This window comes from Globicephala melas, chromosome 10, assembly GCF_963455315.2.
Source record: "Globicephala melas chromosome 10, mGloMel1.2, whole genome shotgun sequence".
Taxonomy (NCBI): domain Eukaryota; kingdom Metazoa; phylum Chordata; class Mammalia; order Artiodactyla; family Delphinidae; genus Globicephala; species Globicephala melas.
In genome coordinates, this window is record NC_083323.1 from 90,363,193 (window position 1) to 90,383,692 (window position 20,500).

The window sequence follows — 20,500 nt, forward strand, 5'->3', positions numbered from 1 at the left end:
ACTTCAGATACCGCAAATGGCTAAGCATTCTTGGGAGGTAATATGGACCTTGGGTAGAGTGGTACCAAAGCTGTTCTATACTAGTAATTGTAATTCTTAGTGTAATTCCTGACAGTCATTTAACCCACAGTATGTTGATGCTGAGTCAGCGTATTAAAAGTGAAAACATTTTCTTGGTCTAAGAATAAAAATCGAACTTCCCTCGTAGTTCGGTTTTGGTACACAAATGCCGCCTTTATTTTCTTGCATGATGACAGATCCTTGATGATAGGAAGCAATGGTGGAAAGTTCTAAATGCAAGTGGAGATTCTGGATTTGTGCCAAACAACATTTTGGATATCGTGAGACCTCCAGAGTCTGGACTGGGACGTGCGGATCCACCTTACACGCATACCATACAGGTAATTACAATTTTTGAGCAAAATTTAAGTTTTTCGAATTTTCAAGTTCATCTTTCCTAAACAAGACTTAAACACTTTTTATGTATTAGTCATTTTGAGATTTAATTGACTGTATAATTTATACCTTTTTCCTAAGGCAACAGGGGGACAGTGGCTAGGGACATAAGGAAGAATTATACATATGTTTTTCTGACTTACTTCTTCAGGAAATTGCTCAAAATGTTTATCTCAGTGACTGTTCCTCTGAATGCTATTTTTTTCTACCCTATAATATTTTTGACATTTGGAGAAATAGTATTTCTGCCTCTTTACTCTTACCCAGAGCCCTCCTACCCAAGGGGCCTGATAGAGGATGGCCCTGAGACAGTGGCTGGAGTGTCTACCAGTTCATCTTCACCAGCCTTTGCTCTCATCCTCTATATAGACTTTGATTATAGCCTGTTTGCTTTCAACTTTCCAACTACCGAATCCTAATCCTTTTTTAAAAACTGCCTTCACATGGTAGACCCTCCACCCAAGTTTCAGCGCCATTGTCTTTCTTCAGATGTGGTAATCACAAGAGACCAGGGCCGCCGCCATGTGCCTTTGAATCTGTGACAGGATCTCTAGAATCACACCTGCCGGCAGAGGCGGAATGGATGGACTGTCCCGTGCTTAGCCTCTGAACCTGTGGTAGCTACTTTCTCATGCCCCCAGGAAAATTCTTTTCATTTTCAGAATCTTGAGCAAAAGATCACATCTGACCCCATAATGATGTCGTAAATTTGCGCAGAAGCTGAAACTGCATAGAATATGCAGTGAAATAGTGAAATTTCATGCCTAGGCTAAGTAAAATGCAGACTGTCCAAGCCTAGAACTGTGGTCATGTGCTGCTATGACCATTCTGTAAGGATTTTTGCCTCCTCATGGCATTCAAGCCCAGCGCAGGCCCTGCACTTATCCAGAGAGACTTCTGGCCTTATTAGAATTCGAGAATCAAGGTAACATTTAAAATCAAGGATTGATGTACAATTTATAGGTCTTGATAACTTAAAGCGGTGGCAGTGGGAATTCTGTTTGCTGTGCTTATGTTTGGGCTGGCCTGATGTGCATATATATTATGTACTTATGTTATGTTCATCATTTGTCATTAGCTATTGATGCCAAAGAAGGAGTTTGAGTTATTCAAGGTATGGTCTACTCCATTTCCCATGGATTTTTGAAGTGAATTTTCTGACTTAGACTTAATACCTGTTTCTTTCCTAAGTTCTATCTTTTCTGATTTTTGTGATGTGGTTACCTGACATAATATAGGCTTCTGTCTGGTTTGTAAATACCAATTCTTTGTGTTCTTTCCTATAGAGGTTTTCACTGAATGCCTTAAGCAGTGTTAAAGAGTGTATTCCTAAACCAGTGATGGAGTGCATACCCTTTGAGCTATATGAACTGTTGTGGTTTTTTTTTTTTTTTTTGCGGTCGCGGGCCTCTCACTGTTGTGGCCTCTCCCGTTGCAGAGCACAGGCTCTGGACGCGCGGGCCCGCAGCCATGGCTCACGGGCCCAGCCGCTCCGTGGCATGTGGGATCTTCCCGGACTGGGGCACGAACCCGCGTCCCCTGCATCGGCAGGCAGATTCTTAACCACTGCGCCACCAGGGAAGCCCCTGAACTGTTTTTAATATTTAACTCATGATAAACAGTAAGAAGCACTATTTACAAAGGATATCCCTAGTTGTTGTATGTGAGCAGAAGCCCAGATTTTATATATAAAATGTTAGAAACACTTAGCCAAATTTGTTTTTATTTGTGTGCATGGTTGCTAGGAATGGCAAACTCCCATAAAATAAGATACCCTAAAACTTGCAAATACTAACGTGAATTCTAAGTATTCTCCCCACCTGAGGTTTCCTAGGGAATTTAACCTCTCTTACCTTTCCTGTTTACTGTTCAGTCTTGTTTTTTCCTTCAATTTAGATTCCCGGCTTGGGCCATAAGTTGACTACTCTGTTTAAAGGTTGCTTCTGTGTAAAGCTGAACCCAAACTATTAATACATATCATAGGTAGAGTACTTTTTGAGAACATAAAATTATTTCTCCTTTCTTGAACAGAGCCTCAGCTTATAGTTTTGTCAACTTTGGCAAAACCAAGAAATTTTTTAAGTGCTCACAAGTTTCAGGAGTTTGTTTGGCTACTTTATGTAAATAGAAGCTTGTAGGGATTGCTTGTTCGGGCTGTTTCCTTTTAAACGTTTCAACACTATCTGACTGTCTGCTGAAATTTTCTGGATACAGCTCTAAATGCAGTGATATACGTAGAAATGTGTATAGAAGCTGTGTGTGTGTGTGTGTGTGTGTGTGTGTGTGTGTTTAGGTTGAAAGCTCTACTTTTAAAAGGTATTAAAAACAATCTACTTTTTAACATCTCCTGAAATATTTGGTCTCAGCCCAACAAAACCACCGAAATCTTGTAAAATTTTAATAAGCAAGGTTGAGAATCTGCTATCTGTTATCTGGCATAAATATGACTCTAAAAGGATTCCTATTCTCAAAGCATTTATAACACACCCAGAAAAAAATGACTAGATAGAATAAGATGAAAAAAAATCACTCTCAGAAATATATGCCAATTATTTTATATCTCTACAACAGCGTTACCAGACACTTTTATCTAAAATATCTAAAGAAAAATCCTGCGGCTTATTTCAGAATGACAGTAAAGGTACCACCATATTCCTATAGATTCAGGTAATCCTAACACCCTAATCTCATAGAACTCCACTGGATTACAAACATATCAAAAGCAATTCTATGTCTTATTTACCTTTTCATTCATTCACCCCACAAATATTTATTGAGTGCCAGCATCTCCCACTTGAAAAGAAAGACAGAAATCCTAGGACTGAGCAGTTCCTCCATTATAGCCTGCCTCCCAGAATCAAATATCCAGGCCATCTGCCCTGGCTTTGCCCCTCCCTTTGTGTTTGTGTATCAGGAGCAGTGACCCTCTGTCTGCTCAGAAGTGGCTGACACTTTTTGCCCTGTCTCGTCCATCCAATGACATCAAAATTTTACAGAAGTTTAAAGAAACTTCTCACAAAAACATTTTGTATCCCTGTACTGTACTACAGAAAGATGCTCAGACTCTATGCCACGTCCTTTAAGGACTTCACAAATACCAGTATATTTTAATTCCTACAACAACCTTGTGAAGTAGGCACGTTTTATATATGACGAAAGTTAGGTACAGAGAAGTACCTTGCCCACAGTCACATGGCCTCATGAAGCCAGAGTGGGGTCCCAGGACTCTGGAATCAGAACCTATGCTCTGATATGCTCGACTGTCATGAAGAATAACGGTTAGAAAAGAGACGCTAAATTCCTTAACTTGGAATATCTGGTTTTCTTTAATTTACAATAATCTTTTGATGTTCCCAACTGCCTGCCCTTTGTTACAAAACTTCTATATAACCTGGCTTCCCCACTTGCCTCCTACGAGCAGTTCTCTTAGGGTTACTTGAGATGCTGCCTCCCAGGCTTGAAGTCCTAAAAATTCCTGCTGAATAAAACATAACTCTCAAAAAAAAAAAAAAAAGACTGATATCCCATTTTGTACAGACATATAGTTTTTCACTGTATGAATGCTTAAAGTGACACTTTCTCAGAATAGGTTTACCTTGCACTGTACTGTGATCAAAGTTGATCTGATCAGTCATCACCCTTGGAATTGGGTTTTTGCTTTATGCCTCCATCACTTGGGTTTCATTAATTCTTTCATTTTTTAATCATTTAGGAAAATAATCCAAACTATGTAATTCACTTAGAAGGCAGGCTTTTTTGGAATGGTGGGCATAAGGGAATTAGATGTGAATGATTTCCACGTAGCATCTACAAGCCACCAAATTTTAAAAAGCCACAGACTTAGGACTGTTAGATTTATACTTACATCTCCTGTAAATAAATATGTAGAAATAATGGCAGTTGCTGGGGGAAGGGCACAAGAGCAGCCCTTGCCTGCAGTTCACACACTGTTGGTTAGAGATTTTCTCTGTTGGCAGGGATGATCATACCTGGCACCAGTCGCCAATAGGTGTTGAGTTGCCACCCGCTGTCCCTGCGAGTCCAGGCTATTTAATATCCTCACATTTGGAGTGATTTTTTACAGCTCAGTAAAGACTACCGTTCCCACCGAAAGTGTTTTTCACCAGGGTTTCAGCAAAGTTTTAAAAATGAAGGGGAGGGAGGTAATAAAGAATTTTCGAAAGATGTGGAACATAAAAAAAAATAGATTGGCTGAAACCACAGGGACAAGGAAGTAAATGTTTATGAGAGATTACGGAGAAATGAAGATAAATGACATATCTTTTGATGAAGATTCTGTTATAGAACATTCCAGGACTTTAGAGTACTTTTGCTGGGCAACACATGGACATCCAGGGTACTTCCTGCCCACCTGGAAACTACCTGCCACATCAAGTTTCCTGATATGTCTTTTGACTTGATTCCCTGACCTCTAGCACTTTGACTGTTCATCTACCAGAATCACCCTTTTGCCAACGTAGATTCCCATGTCGAACACCAAGAGCAGAAACCAATCCCTGCCCTTATATTATTTCCAGTATCTTCAGAGGTTTGACTAAAGAACTCTTTTATTTATTATTAATTATGAAGTCCACGTGCTTATATTATTATAGATATGCTTACTCTACAAGATGCAAATAATTTTAAATGTCTGGTCATTATGGTCCTGTAAATTCAACACAAAGTTTCCCCATCTGCTCTGTTTCCGAGCAAGAGATATTATGATATTGTGGAAACAGCTCCAGTCTAGGTCCTGGTGCATGAGGATTCTAGTCCTAGCTCTGCCACTGACTAGCTGTATGACCTTAAAGAAAGCGTTTTCATTTAATCTGCTCCAATTTGCTGAGCTGTGAAATGGAAGGGGCCAAGTTTCATGATCTCCACAATCCAGTCTAGATATAAAATTTTATTATTTTTCTATATACATGTTAAAGTAGCCCTAAGTTAAAAGTGGAAATGTTTTCTTCAGGTCAATAGTAGACCACTAGCACTACTAATTTTAGCTCCTGTTATGAATGCTCTGTTTTTCAAGCTCAATCCAGATATTCAGACACTGCTGGACAGAGAGGACAGTTTTACTAAAGATGTCTTTATTTTCATTCCAGCAGACCAACTTCCTGATAATATTCCGTTCTTAAAAATTTTTAAGTTAATCTTAGAACACTCTATTCATCTATCAATTAGAGGCATGGTCTTTAGACAGGGATGGTTACTTTTTATTCTGCTTCACGTGTTGACATTTTTCCAAATACTTCTTGCAATAATTTGAATAATACCTACTATCTCTCTCTTTCCATATATATATAAATTACTGCCCAAAAGGCATATTACAGAATCATAAAATTTTCTGTTTGTTTAACTGCTTACAAGTTCAACTAAAGTTCACTAAAACACACCATGATATATATTTCCTTTTGTAAATCAGCTTGAGTTAGTCTTACATTAAATGTACTCTAATTGAATTCTTTATAAGCTATAAGAATAAGATGAACCTTTATCTTAATATTTTTAAAACACAATACTCATACACAAATATCTACTGAAATATGGTACATGGTTTATACTGTAGTGTGAGCCTATATAATTAGTTTTCCATGGCTAGATAGTGGTAGAAATTAATTATATATTTACAGGCTCCTTCCCTGGTTGATTTGTTGGGAGGTAATCTTACTGTCAAAAACTAATATGCTCACGGTTTCTGATATTTGATGTAAAGTATAATTGATATTATCTAGTTCCATCTCCTATGTTAAATCTTCTCATTTGATGTGATTTGCTCCATTTTCCTAATAGCAATTACTTGGCGAGCTGTCAGAGGTAACTCGTATTTGTTCCCTCAAGGCACTTACTTCTTTTTAATGTAATTTTTTGGATTCAATCTCTGGACTTAACACCCTCCAAACATTCCAGCTGTGCCTAGTTTTCACTGCAGAGTGCCAAAGAGACTAAATTTAGAGGAAAAAATGTATAGATTCCATTTTTAAGAACAGTTCAATTTTACTGGCTTTGTTGGGCTTGCTTGCATAAATTCCCTTCTGAAGCAGTATCTTGCATGAATCAGGAGCTTATCTACACATGTCTTTCTTTAATCCTTGAGAATTTCTACTCAGCTTTAGTGGCTAAAGAAAAGTGACTCATTTGGACTTAATTGTCAACAGAAAAGTACATTTTCCACAGGGTCTAGTAATTCTGACTTCTTTCAGAGAAAGAAAAAAACAGAGATTTTTGTTTTAAGCAGAACTTTATATTTGCGAGAGATAAAAGGCAAGAGTTAGGAAGTGACGGTGATCGTACAAAAGTACAGCCACACCAAGGTGACCCATCATCCCAGTTTGCTCACAGCTGAGGGGTTTGGAGGGATGTATGTGGGACTCTTGGTTCTGACACTTGGAGAGTCCCAGGCAAACTGGGAACAGTCGGTCAAGATTTCTTTTTGGATTTGGAGATTCAGCACCCTTCGTTCAGCAGAAGAAAGTTTGGGGTGGACTTCTGCTCTCCAAGACTTGCCATCCGTTGAGGGGCCATCAGTTCTCTACCTTCAGCCTCATATAACCAAGAGACAGTAATAGCAAAGGGAGAAGAGCAGTAACTGGGTGGTAAGTAAAAGGGAGTGGAGAAGGTAGCAGGGGACAGAGCCAAGTGATTTCATGAGTCACTCCTGATTCCCTTCCCTCCTCGTGGAGGATGACATCAGTTTCCATGGAAAAGCCACCTTGGTTTCTGTTTCAGAGCAGGTTATCATGATTTGAGGAAGGCCCTTCCCCCACTTTTTCATTCCACGGGTTGGAAGGATGAGGCAGGAAGGAGGACCAAGAAAAAGGGGAAAATATGCAAGTAAATAAAATTATGACCTAATTCATGAAAAATTTTCCTATGGTTTCTCTGTATATTATATGAATATTTAAGTCTGTAGTTCTGATAGGTTATACTGATAAAGTTGCATTACGTAGCAATGACAGATGGGTGAAACAAGGCATAGAAGATTTGGTGAGCCTGTCTGCAGGCCTGATTGTGACAATAACACAGGTTTTCAGTTTTTCACAGTATTATTTGATGGCTAGCCAAACGCTAGCTGTTCTTGTTTTTCTGAAAGCAGAAAATGTGAATCATATCATGGAATGCGGAGCTGAAAGTATTTTTTGTTTTGTTTAAGCTTTAAAAGCAGTAATTTAAACTCTGACACTTTTGAAATCCTAATGTGAGAATTCACTAACTCTTCATGAAATTATGTGCCTAGGACATTCTTGTTAAGGGTACATTGCATATACATTGATGACTTTGGTGTGTGCTAAGTATTACATTTCGGTGATGTTTGCTGTATTTTGATTGCTCAAACTATTTTATTGGCCCAAATATAGGAACATTGTTTTGTGGATGATGATAATAATAATATAATACACTCGATTATTGAATATATTAGAAATGTTTCCAGGCCTTGAATTGCAGAGGGGTCAGCAATATCTGTTTCTCTCCCATCAAACTCCATGGCTTGCTCTGTGAATTTAACCCCTACTCCTTCCCTTCCTCTTTGCCTCTCTCCTTCTCCCTCCCATCCCCCTCCAAGAAAGAGCAGCACATAAACTCTTCTTTCAGTCCTTCTCCCATCCTTGTTTCATACCCTCCCACCTTCCCCACCCACTGGCAGGTGAGCGGTGGCTTTTAAAGAGGCAGTAGAGAACCAGGGCTGCTCCCCCCTCTGGTTTCCACAGGTGTTACTCATTTGCTGTGAAGGTGCCTTTGAGGGTGGTGTGTTGTTTTTTAAGCAAGAATTACAAAGTGATGTGTGTGTGTGGTGTGTATTTTGATGTTTTTGATCTCTGTGGAAATTGGGAAGGCCTCTTTTACAATCAATATGACCTTATATTTGGGCCAATTTAGAAATTAAATGTAAATACTCTTCTAGCCAAAGGACCAGATTACCAAAAGGCCTGCTTTTTGTATTTCATCTACTAATCCTGAATTTTAGAATAATTAAAGTTGTGCCAGTGCAGTATCTAAACTTTACCTAAATTATAAGTCACTGCTCTGTATCTTTGATTCTATACAAAAAATTTGCCTTTTGAGAATTTGGAACTTATTTTATTTCAGTTATTAAGATTATTTTGTTTAAAGTTTTAACTATTGTGTGTAGTTTAATAGGGAAGATGCACAACTAATATTTTATAATAGCCTAAATCATGGTTTAAAAATTACTGAAAGTTATATATTCTGTCACATCTACCTTTTTTTTAATACAAATTCCCCTGTGGACTTTTTTCCTAATAATATGCTTTTGACGTGTAGTCATAAACATTTTTTAAGTAATTAGGGGGTTGCTTTATTCCCATAATAAAAAATCCAGAGGGAGGCACATACTAGGTAGTTTCACATAATGAAAAGTCCAGGAGCCTCTTAACTTTTTCTTTTTCTAAGAATTTTTCTCTTTAACTTTATTTACATGTTGTATTATGTAGACAAATTTCCTAATTTTTAATCACTTTTTATTTCTAGGTCAAACCTAGATAACTTGGTCACAATTCATTATTTTTGTTTTTATTTATTTATTTATTTTTATTAACTTTTTATTTTATACTGGAGTACAGTTGATTAACAATGTTGTGTTAGTTTCAGGTGTACAGCAAAGTGATTCAGTTATACATATACACGTATCTATTCTTTTTCCAGTTCTTTGAAATTGTCATAGAACAATTTCATAGTCATAAACATTTAATTAAAGACCATACCATTACCCTCACCACATTCCTATTTTAACAAGGAAACTTTCTAAATTTAATAAATTAGCATTAAGATGATGGCAGAAAGGGATATGGCTTGAAAAAATTAACAATACTTTTAAATTACTTGTTTATTTTAAAGCATACTCCTTTTATCTACTGAAATATTACCCCTCTTCTTAACAAATTACTTGGAAACAGCAGAATTAAACACTTTTGTATATAATATATATTTAAAATAAGGAGTAAGTAATGCTTTCTGTTATTGATATTCAGGCTTCTGGTGCAGTCAGAAGTTCTTATTAACGGAAACTATAAAATAATCAGAAATCTCTTGACCTACCCTGATCTTGTGTGATTCCAGGTTCAAATTTAGTTTTCTTGACATTTATTACTATTAGTACTAATGTTTGCTATTGGTGTATCCTTTTTGATTGTGAACAAATGTGTAGAATATTTAAAAAATAATTTTTAATAATTATTACATCAGGTAGGATTGGAGGGTTGTGCATGTCTGTCTATACATACATATATATGTATGTATATATATTAACACACACAAATCTGCTATGGATTTGCAAGGAAGTTTACAAATAAATAGCCAACAGGGTCCTGTCAAAGTATAATTTGTTTTCCTAGCCTAGGTTTATATTTTCACAATTCCGAATTAATGATTTGTCTTTTTATAGAAACAAAGGATGGAGTATGGTCCAAGAGCAACTGACATTCCCTCTGCTCCATCACCTCCTCCAACACCAGCTCCTGTTCCTGTTCCCCTCCCACCTTCTGCTTCAGCACCTGTGTCAAAGGTCCCAGCAAATGTAACCCGTCAGAACAGCAGCTCCAGTGAGAGTGGTGGCAGTGTTGTGCGAGATAGCCAACGACAAAAACAAGTTCCTGTTGACCGTAAGTTTCCTAGGGAGGCAAAATATATACAGTTTCTCCTGGGAATTAAAAGCACTCTAAGTAAAAATTGTTTATTATTGGTTCTGCTGGTAATAAATATTATTAAATATACAGAATAGTCCTTGCACGGTACATCATAGATTGCAAAGATTTTCACCTCATTTCTCATCCTCCAAGTAATTCCGAGAAACAGGAAGTTCTGTCTACTCTCTAATGGGTGTATTTCTACATATTCCAATATATTGTGGTGATTGAATACAGACTCTGGAGCCAGACATGCTTGGGTTTGTATAGTGAAATATCACTTGCTGGCCACGAGACTGTCAAGAATTTGATGATCCTCTGTATGCTTTAATATCTGAAAAGGGGGGGACAGTGATATCTACTTCATAGGATAATTGTGAGGGTTTCATGAAATAATGCGTATAAAGCATTTAGACCAGTCGTTCTCAGCCAGGGGTGATTTTGCCCCCTTCCCCTGGGGACATTTGATATTTGTCCGGAGACATATTTTGATCACAATTGGGTGGATGCTACTGGCATCTATTATAATAAGTAGAAGTTAGGGATGTAGTTAACAACATCCTAAGATGAACGGGACAGCTTCCCTCTCCCCTGCTCACACACACACAGCAGAATCATCTGGCCCAAAATATCGATGGTACTAAGGCTGAAAAAGCCTGATTGATTTTAACCAATATGACACATTATAAGCAGTTAGTAAATATTTACTCTTATCATCATCAGTATCACCATCATAGTCTTCCTGCTTCTATTCCTAATATTTGCCATATATATATATATATATATATATAGTGTGTGTGTGTGTGTCTTTATACACACACAGTCACACTAGCTTAATATAATCAACCTGCCAATAGCACTTTCAAATTTGCCCTGCAAATTCAGAATTTTAGATTTCAACTTCATACTTTCATAAATTGAAGTTTTATTTTTCATGTGAGTGGTTAAATCTGAAAACCAGATTTAAATAAGTTAAAACAAAAGACCCTATGGCCAACTTTGGATTATCCTTGTTAGTACTTGGGAAGAGCAGGGTGGATAATTTGAAAACTGAAGATAATTCTAAGATAATTTTTATTTTGTTTTGTAGCATATTTTATCTTGTCTGTTTAATCTTCAAATTATGTTTTTCAAAGTATTATATAATTACTTTGCTTTATCGATACTTGATACATAAAAATTCTTGGAAGACTAGAGCCAGGAAGATGTTTCCTTAATATGATAAAAGTATATAAAGTGTATGTGTGTGTAAAGGATATTTTTCATTTTCTCAAATGGCTTCTCCTAGGGCTCAGTTCTGGGTTCTTTTCTCATATAAACATACTTTTACTGTAGATGATCACTCTATTTTCATTTCTTTCAATATTGTTTATACTGTTGGAAAAGGAGTGACTTGAAAATTTGTCTTCATATCAAATCTCATCTCTGGCATCCAGATACTAGTTTTTTTTATTTTTTTTTTAATACATCTTTATTGGAGTTTAATTGCTTCACAATACTATGTTAGTTTCTGTTGCACAACAAAGAAAATCAGCCACATGCATACACATGTCCCCATATCCCCTCCCTCTTGAGCCTCCCTCCCATCCTCCCTATCCCACCCCTCTAGGTCATCGCAAAGCACAGAGCCGATCTCCCTGTGCTGTGCTGCTGCTTCCCACCAACCATTTTACATTCGGTAGTGTATATATGTCCATGCTACTCTCTCTTCGCCCCAGCTTCCCCCTCCCACCCCATGTCATCAAGTCCATTCTCTATATCTACCTCTTTATTCCTGCCCTGTAACTAGGTTCATCAGTACCATTTGTTTTGGGGTTTTTTTAGATTCCATATATATGCGTTGGCATATGGTATTTGTTTTTCTCTTTCTGACTTACTTCACTCTGTATGACAGACTCTAAGTCCATCCACCTCAATACAAATAACTCAATTTCACCTCTTTTTTATGGCTGAGTAATATTCCATTGTATATATATGCCACATCTTCATCCATTCATCTGTCGATGAACATCTAGGTTGGTTCCATGTCCTGGCTAATGTAAATAGTGCTGCAGTGAACATTGTGGTATGTCTCTTTTTGAATTATGCTTTCCTCAGGCTATATGCCCAGTAGTGGGATTGCTGGGTCGTATGGTAGTTCTATTTTTAGTTTTTTAAGGAACCTCCATACTGTTTTCCATAGTGGTTGTATCAATTTACATTCCCACCAACAGTGTAGAAGGGTTCCCTTTTCACCACACCCTTTGCAGCAGTTATTGTTTCTACCTTTTTTGATAATGGACATTCTGACTGGCGTGAGGTGATACCTCATTGTAGCTTTGATTTGCATTTCTCTAGTAATTAGTGATGTTGAGCATCTTTTCATGTGCCTCTTGGCCATCTGTAGGTCTCCCTTGGTGAAACGTCTATTTAAGTCTTCCGCCCATTTTTTAACTGGATTGTTTTTTTGATATTGAGCTCCATGAGCTGTTTGTATATTTTGGAGATTAATCCTTTGTCTGTTGTTTCATTTGCAAATATTTTCTCCTATTCTGAGGGTTGTCTTTTTGTCTTGTTTATGGTTTCCTTTGCTGTGCAAAAGCTTTTAAGTTTAATTAAGTCGCATTTGTTTATTTTTGTTTTTATTTCCATTACTCTAGGAGGTGGGTCAAAAAAGATCTTGCTGTGGTTTATGTCAGAGTGTTTTTCGTATGTTTTCCTCTAGAAGTTTTATAGTGTCTGGTCTTACATTTAAGTCTGTAATCCATTTGGAGTTTATTTTTGTGTATGGTGTTAGGGAGTGTTCTAATTTCATTCTTTTACATGTAGCTGTCCAGTTTTCCCAACAGCACTTATTGAAGAGGCTGTCTTTTCTCCATTGTATGTTCTTGCCTCCTTTCTCATAACTTAGGTGCCCATATGTGTGTGGGCTTATCTCTGGGCATTCTATCCTGTATCATTGATCTATATTCCTGTTTCTGTGCCAGTACCATTCTGTCTTGATTACTGTAGCTTTGTGGTATAGTTTGAAGTTGGGGAGCCTGATTCCTCTAACTCCGTTTTTCTTTCTCAAGATTGCTTTGGCTGTTCGGGGTCTTTTGTGTTTCCATACGAATTGTATGATTTTTTTGTTCTAATTCTGTGAAGAATGCCATTGGTAGTTTGATAGGGACTGCATTGAATCTGTAGATTGCTTTGGGTAGTATAGTCATTTTCACAATATTGATTCTTCCAATCCAAGAACGTGGTATATTTCTCCATCTGGTTATGTCATCTTTGATTTCTTTCATCAGTGTTCTATAGTTTTCTGAGTACAAGTCTTTCACCTCCTTAGGCAGGTTTATTCCTAGGTATTTTATTCTTTTTGTTGCAACAGTAAATGGGAGTGTTTCCTTAATTTCTCTTTCTGATTTTTCATTGTTGGTGTATAGGAATGCCATGGATTTCTATGCATTAATTTTGTATCCTGCAACCTTACCAAACTCACTCATTAGTTCTACTAGTTTTCTAGTGGCATCTTTAGGATTTTCTATATTTAGTATCATGTCATCTGCAAACAGTGACAGTTGTACTTCTTCATTTCCAATTTGTATTCCTTTTATTTCTTTTTCTTCTATGATTGCTCTGGCTAGGACTTCCAAAACTATGTTGAATAAGAGTGGCAAGGGTGGACATCCTTGTCTTTTTCCTGATCCTAGTAGAAATGCTTTCAGTTTTTCACCATTGAGTATGATGCTCACTGTGGGTTTGTCATATATGGCCTTTATTATGTTGAGGTAGGTTCCCTCTATGCCCATTTTCTGGAGAGTCTTTATCATAAATCGGTGTTGAATTTTGTCAAAAGCTTTTTCTGCATCTATTGAGGTGATCATATGGTTTTTATTCCCTAATTTGTTAATGTAGTGTATCACATTGAATGATTTGCCTATTTTGAAGAATCCTTGCATCCCTGGGATAAATCCCACTTGATCATGATGTATGATCCTTTTAATGTGCTGTTGGATTTTGTTTGCTAGTATTTTGTTGAGGATTTTTGCATATGTGTTCATCAGTGATATTGGCCTATGATTTTCCTTTTTTGTGATGTCTTTTTTCTGGTTTTGGTATCAGGGTGATGGTGGCTTCGTAGAATGAGTTTGGGAGTGTTCCTTCCTCTGCAATGTTTTGGAAGAGTTTGAGAAGGATAGGTGTTAGCTCTTCTCTAAATGTTTGATAGAATTCGCCTGTGAAGCCTTCTGGACCTGGACTTTTGTTTGTTGGAAGATTTTTAATTACGGTTTCAATTTCATTACTTGTGATAGGTCTGTTTATCTTTCTAATTCTTCCTGGTTCAGTCTTGGAGAATTGTACCTTTCCAGGAATTTGTCCACTTCTTCGTGGTTGTCCATTTTATTGGCATTTAGTTGTTTGTAATAGTCTCTTATAGTCCTTTGTATTTCTGCAGTGTCAGTTGTGATTTCTCCATTTTCATTTCAAATTTTATTGACTTATGTCCTCTCCCTTTTTTTCTTGATGAATCTGGCTAAGGGTTTATCAATTTTGTTTATCTTCTCAAAGAACCAGCTTTTAGTTTTATTGATCTTTGCTGTTGTTTTCTTTGTTTCTATTTCATTTATTTCTGCTCTGATCTTTATGATTTCTTTCCTTCTACGGAATTTGGGTTTTCTTTGTTCTTCTTTCTCTAGTTGTTTTAAGTGTAGGGTTAGATTGTTTATTTGAGGTTTTTCTTGTTTCTTAAGGTGAGATTGAATTGCTATAACCTTTCCTCTTAGAACTGCTTTTGCTGCGTCCCATAGGTTTTGGGTTGTCATGTTTCGTTGCCATTTGTTTCTATGTATTTTTTTGATTTCTTCAGTGATCTCTTGGTTATTTAGTAGCACACTGTTTAGTATCCATGTGTTTGTATTTTTTACAGTTTTTTTCCTGTAATTGATTTCCAATCTCATACCATTGTGGTCAGAAAAGATGCTTGATATGATTTCAACTTTCTTAAATTTACTGAGGCTTGCTTTGTGACCCAAGATGTGATCTATCCTGGAGAATGTTCCATGCGCACTTGAGAAGAAAGTGTATTCTGCCACTCTGGGTGGAATGTTCTATAAATATCAATTAGATCTATCTGGTCAGTTGTGTCATTTAAAGCTTGTGTTTCCTTATTTATTTTCTGTTTGGATGATCTGTCCATTGGTGTAAGTGGGATATTAAAGTCCCCTACTCTTATTGTGTTACTGTCGATTTCTCCTTTCGTGGTTGTTAACATCTGCCTTATGTATTGTGGTGCTCCTATGTTGGGTACATAAACATTTATAATTGTTATATCTTCTTGGATTGATCCTTTGATCATTATGTAGTGTCCCTCCTTATCTCTTGTAACAGTCTTTAAAGTCTATTTTATCTGATACAAGTATTGCTACTCCAGCTTTCTTTTGATTTCCATTTGCATGAAATATCTTTTTCCATCCCTTCACTTTCAGTCTGTATGTGTCCCTAGGTCTGAAGTGGGTCTCTTGTAGACAGCATACATATGGGTCTTGTTTTTGTATCCATTCAGCCAGTCTGTGTCTTTTGGTTGGGGCATTTACGTTCAGGGTTATTATCGATATGTATGTTCCTATTACCATTCTCTTAATTGTTTTGGGTTTGTTTTTGTGGGCCTTTTTCTTCTCTGTGTTTCCCTGCTTAGAGGAGTTTCTTTAGCATTTGTTGTAAAGTTGGTTTGGTGGTGCTGAATTCTCTTAGCTTTTGTTTGTCTGAAAAGCTTTTGACTTCTCCATTGAATCTGAATGAGATCCTTGCTGGGTAGAGTAATCTTGGTTATAGGTTTTGCTCTTTCATCACTTTAAGTATATCCTGCCACTCCCTCTGGCCTGCAGAATTTCCACTGAAAAGTCAGCTGACAACCTTATGGGGATTCCTTTGTATGTTATTTTTTGTTTTTCCCTTGCTGCTTTTAATATTTTTTCTTTGAATTTAATTTTTATTAGTTTGATTGATATGTGTCTTGGTGTGTTTTTCCTAGGGTTTATCCTGTATGGGACTCTCCATGCTTCCTGGACTTGGGTGACTATTTTCTTTCCCATGTTAGGGAAGTTTTCGACTATAATCTCTTCAAATATTTTCTCAGACCCTTTCTTTTTCTCTCCTTCCTCTGGGACCCCTATAATTTGAATGTTGGTATGTTTGGTGTTGTCCCAGAGGCCTCTGAGATTGTCTTCAATTCTTTTCATTCTTTTTTCTTTATTCTGCTCCTTGGCAGTTATTTCGACCATTTGTTTTGCAGCTCACTTATTCATTCTTCTGCCTCCGTTATTCTGTTTTTGATTCCTTCTAGTGTATTTTTCATTTCAGTTACTGTGTTTTCATCTCTGTTTGTTCTTTAGTTCTTCTAGATCTTTGTAAAACATTTCTTGTATTTGCTCAATCCATGCTTCCATTCTATTTCCAAGATTCTGGGTCATCTTAACTATCATTACTCTGAATTCTTTTTCAGGTAGATTGCCTATTTCCTCTTCATTTATTTGGTCTTGTAGGGTTTTACCTTGCTCTGTCATCTATGACTTTTTTTTTTTTGCCATCTCATTTTTTTTTTTAATGTGTGCAATTGTGTTCCTGTTTTACTGGTTATTTGGCCTGAGGCTTCCAACACTGGAGTTTGTAGGTTATTGGGTTGAGCTGAGTCTTGGTGCTGAGATGAGGAACTCTGTGAGACCTCACTCCGATGAATATTCCCTGGGGTCTGAGGTTCTCTGTTAGTCCAGTGGTTCAGACTTGGAGCTCCCACTGCAGGAGCTTCCCCCCAACCCCAGGGTCGCAAATCAAGATCCTGCAAGCCACGTGGGGTGGCAAAAAACAAAAAAAGAGAGAGAGAAAAGTAACAAAATAAAAAATAAAATCAGGCTAGGAAACTAACATATGTTAGAAAGAATGTAAAAATAAAAATATAGATGAATCAACAACCAGAAGGTACATCAGTACCACAATTGTAAAAAAAGAGAAGGAGGGAAAGGAAAACAAATTTGGGGGGGGGATGGAAAGACCTTGGCTGTGGAGGGTGGGGCCTAAGTAAGGGTGAGGTTTGGGTGGTGGGTGGGGCCAATGCTCAGGACCCACAGGGCTGGAAAAGGCCCTGGGGGCTGTGGGCGGTGGGGCTTAGGCTCAAGGAACAAAAGGGGCCCAGGCGTGCCCCCCACCCCAGTCTCAGAGGGCGGGAGACCTCATCTGGGAGCCTAGCAGGCTTCCTGGGCTCGAGTGGGTGGGGCAAATGCCCTCCTCTCCTCTGCTGCTCTTCCGGTCTGGGTTCTGGGAGGGCCCCTCCCGCCTGACTCTCCTGATCTCCCCGGCCTCCCTCCTATGCCCCCAAGGACCCACGTGACCTGGAAAGGGCAGGGGATTAGACTGGGAGCTCAGCAGGCTCCCTGTGCCCGAGTCCAGATACAAGTTTTGAACTATTAACTTTATAGCTGAGATTGGAACTTAAGATTCAAGTTCTCATCTCAGTAAATCATAGCCCTATCTCTTCAGTTGTGGTCACTCTTGATTTAAAGAAAATTAAAAAGAAGACACTGATGAATCCACTGTTTAAAAAAAAAAAAAAAAGAAGACACTGAAACTATTACTATTTAATTGTTCTGGAAATTCTGGTTAAATGCAATAAACACAAACCTACTTTTATATATTACTTTCTCAGCTGAAGTATAGCCAATTAAAATTACCTTCTCATCCATATCGTGACCTTACCAAAGAACTAATGGAAAACTGAAGTTTTGGAAAAATGATTAGCTCTTTCTGTGTGGCAGAAACAACTATGCCTGTGCATGTGTGTGTATGAGAGTGTGTGTGCATAAATATAACTGGCAAGTAAATTTTAAAATATTTTTGTGTATTTTTTGAAAAGATGCTTTTATTTTTTTTTCAGACACGAAAGACATAGTTTTGAAATGAGAAAGTTCTGTAAATGTTTTTATTGATTTCCCTAAGGAAAATTTTCCTCTCAGAAACTTTCTTCATTCTTCCCACAAGTTTATAACATCTCCCTTCTTTGTTACGTCAGCACGGTAATCTTTGACACAGTGGCACTCTTTTTCCAGGCCTGGGGTCAGGGTTCATAGGCATCCAGGCCCAGTTTTGGAACAGTCTGTGGGCTGGGACAGTTTGTTCTTTGTCCTAGTCTAAGAAACTAAGAATAACCTAGTGGGAAAGAGGCATGGTTAGAATACTTTAAAGATAGAGAACCCGCCTAATAATTGTGACTCATCATTTTCAAGTCTGTTTTTCATAAGTCAAAGGGTGACACTGGTATGTAAAACATAAACATATGTCCCCAAATTTACACACGTACTTGTTTCCTTAAACTAATAAAATTTTGCATTTACTTATGTAATGTTCCTTTTAAAGATAGCTCAGAAGTATAGTTTGACATTAACTATAGTCCTTTTTATAAAACAAATATTTTCTTGATAACTTTCTTTCTTGAGCACTTTTTTGAAGAACATTTCTACTGAACGAATATTGGGGCTTCTCAGCAGTCTTTTTAGAACCAAATAGACATGCTTCTTTACTGGTAACCAGGTCTCTTTCAAAATATACCTTTTGTGGTACTTGCGTTCCCTGCTTATGGCCTAGACTTCTGATAAGAGTAAAATGGAAGGAGCTGTAAATTGAATACTCACCCATAAAAATGTTACCAAATAGCTATGAACAAGGGAAAAAAGTCAACAGACCTATTTCTAAAATGTCACAAGTAGCGAGAACCGGCTCCTTTTCTGAAGTGTTTACTGCGTTTATTCAAACTAGCTGCTTGGAGCCCTGTGTCATATAAGCTATTCAGTTTGACTTGTAAGATTCAAAAAGGTTCTCTTCATCACTTTTGAAGATATCAATGCTTCAGTTGTTTTGCATGTCTTCCATTTCCTTTGAAATGTTAGTCCTTTTATATGAGTTTAATCTTTTGTAATCAGAAGTGTTGTTTTAGAAAGAGGTGTAAAGTTTGTCTGGTGTGTTGTTATGTGCTAGAACATTGCCAATGGAAACCAAAACCAGGAACACATTAGAAGAGGTTTTTATATTCCCTGGAAAGAGGTTATGCTGTGGACTGGAAATGATCCCACAGTGGCTAAGTCAACAGATAAGGAGATAACTATTTTAGTGTGGTTATACTTTTTCTCTTGTATTTCTTTGAGATGTACTCCTGTGTTGTATGGCAGTGTGACTACATTGTACTGATTTAAAAGAGTTAACTAATGAAATGCATGTCCTGTATTACTTAAATATAACAATCAATTATATTCCCTCTTACTCTCTTTAGCCCCCTCATCCTCCCTCCTTTCCTCCCTTCCCTTCTCTTAGTTCTCTTTCTTTTGACTTCTTTCTTTTTCAAAAGGTTTCCTGAGTACTTGAGGCATTAAAAAAAATGAGGCTGAAATAACACTATTTGATTATTTCACACTTTCATTTATTTCCCAGGGGCACCAAACACTTTCTAAAAATACTTTCCCTGAAAAAACCAATCAGAACAATGGTCACAAAAGCTTCCTTAGTGTCCAGGTCACTGTCACTTGCCAAGTTAGTTAATTGGATTACTATATCAGTTCTTTGCACTTAATTCTTGAAGGTGATATACAAATAATGTATCTGTGTGTGTGTGTGTGTGTATGTGTGTGTGTGTGTGTATCTGACTCACATTTTAAATGCATCACTTTATCTGTTATATTGAGAAAAGGATGGAGAGTGAAGAGTGGGTTCATGGAGAGTAGAAGCAGAGAGACCTGTAAAAAGGCTGGTGGCTCAGACCAGGCTGCTAATAGAAAAAAATGGAGTGAAGTGATTGGTCTGTGTGGTGTATTCTAATGGTAGGACCGACAGGATTCGCCAATGGATTGGATATAATCGAGGGCAAAGGGGAGTCAGGCATACCTACATGGTATTTTGTTGGGGGAACTGGAAAAATAGAATTACCAAGTTGGGAAGTCTAGCATAAAAGTAAGCTTCAGGAAGAACATGAGTAATTCAGATGTGAACATGTTATGTTTGAGATAGCTAATAGACATCCAATGAATATATCAAATAGGCAGTTGATGTATATTGGTCTAGAGTTCTGAGGACCAGTCTGGACTAGAGAAATAATTTGGGTAGTCATCAGCTTTTAAATGGCATTTAAAGCCAGGAGACCAGGCACAACAATCATTGATGGAGTGAGTGCAGACACAGAAGAGGTCCAAGGACTGTGGCCTGGAGAGTTGGGGAGATGAGATGAGCATCTGAGAAAAGGATGCTGAGGAGAGGCCAGTAAGACAGGAGGAAAATCAGAGAGTGTGGTGTCCTGAAGGCCATAAGAAGAAAGTGTTTCAAGGAGGGAGCGCCTTCTTCAAGTGTTGTTGCTAGATTAAATGAGGAAACGACTGGGAATCAACCATTGGAGTTTA

General features: G+C 37.5%; 1 protein-coding gene across 8 annotated transcripts in view; it reads left to right on the forward strand.

Moving 5' to 3' along the window:
* Window positions 1-20,500, forward strand: part of EPS8 (EGFR pathway substrate 8, signaling adaptor) — a 241,501-nt gene that overhangs the window by 215,016 nt on the left and 5,985 nt on the right. For all 8 annotated transcript variants that reach the window (XM_060306092.2, XM_060306098.2, XM_060306094.2 and 5 more), the window contains 2 exons: window positions 258-401; window positions 9,860-10,076. In XM_060306092.2, the coding sequence (XP_060162075.1) occupies window positions 258-401; window positions 9,860-10,076 (361 nt within the window). The remainder of the gene's footprint in view (window positions 1-257; window positions 402-9,859; window positions 10,077-20,500) is intronic.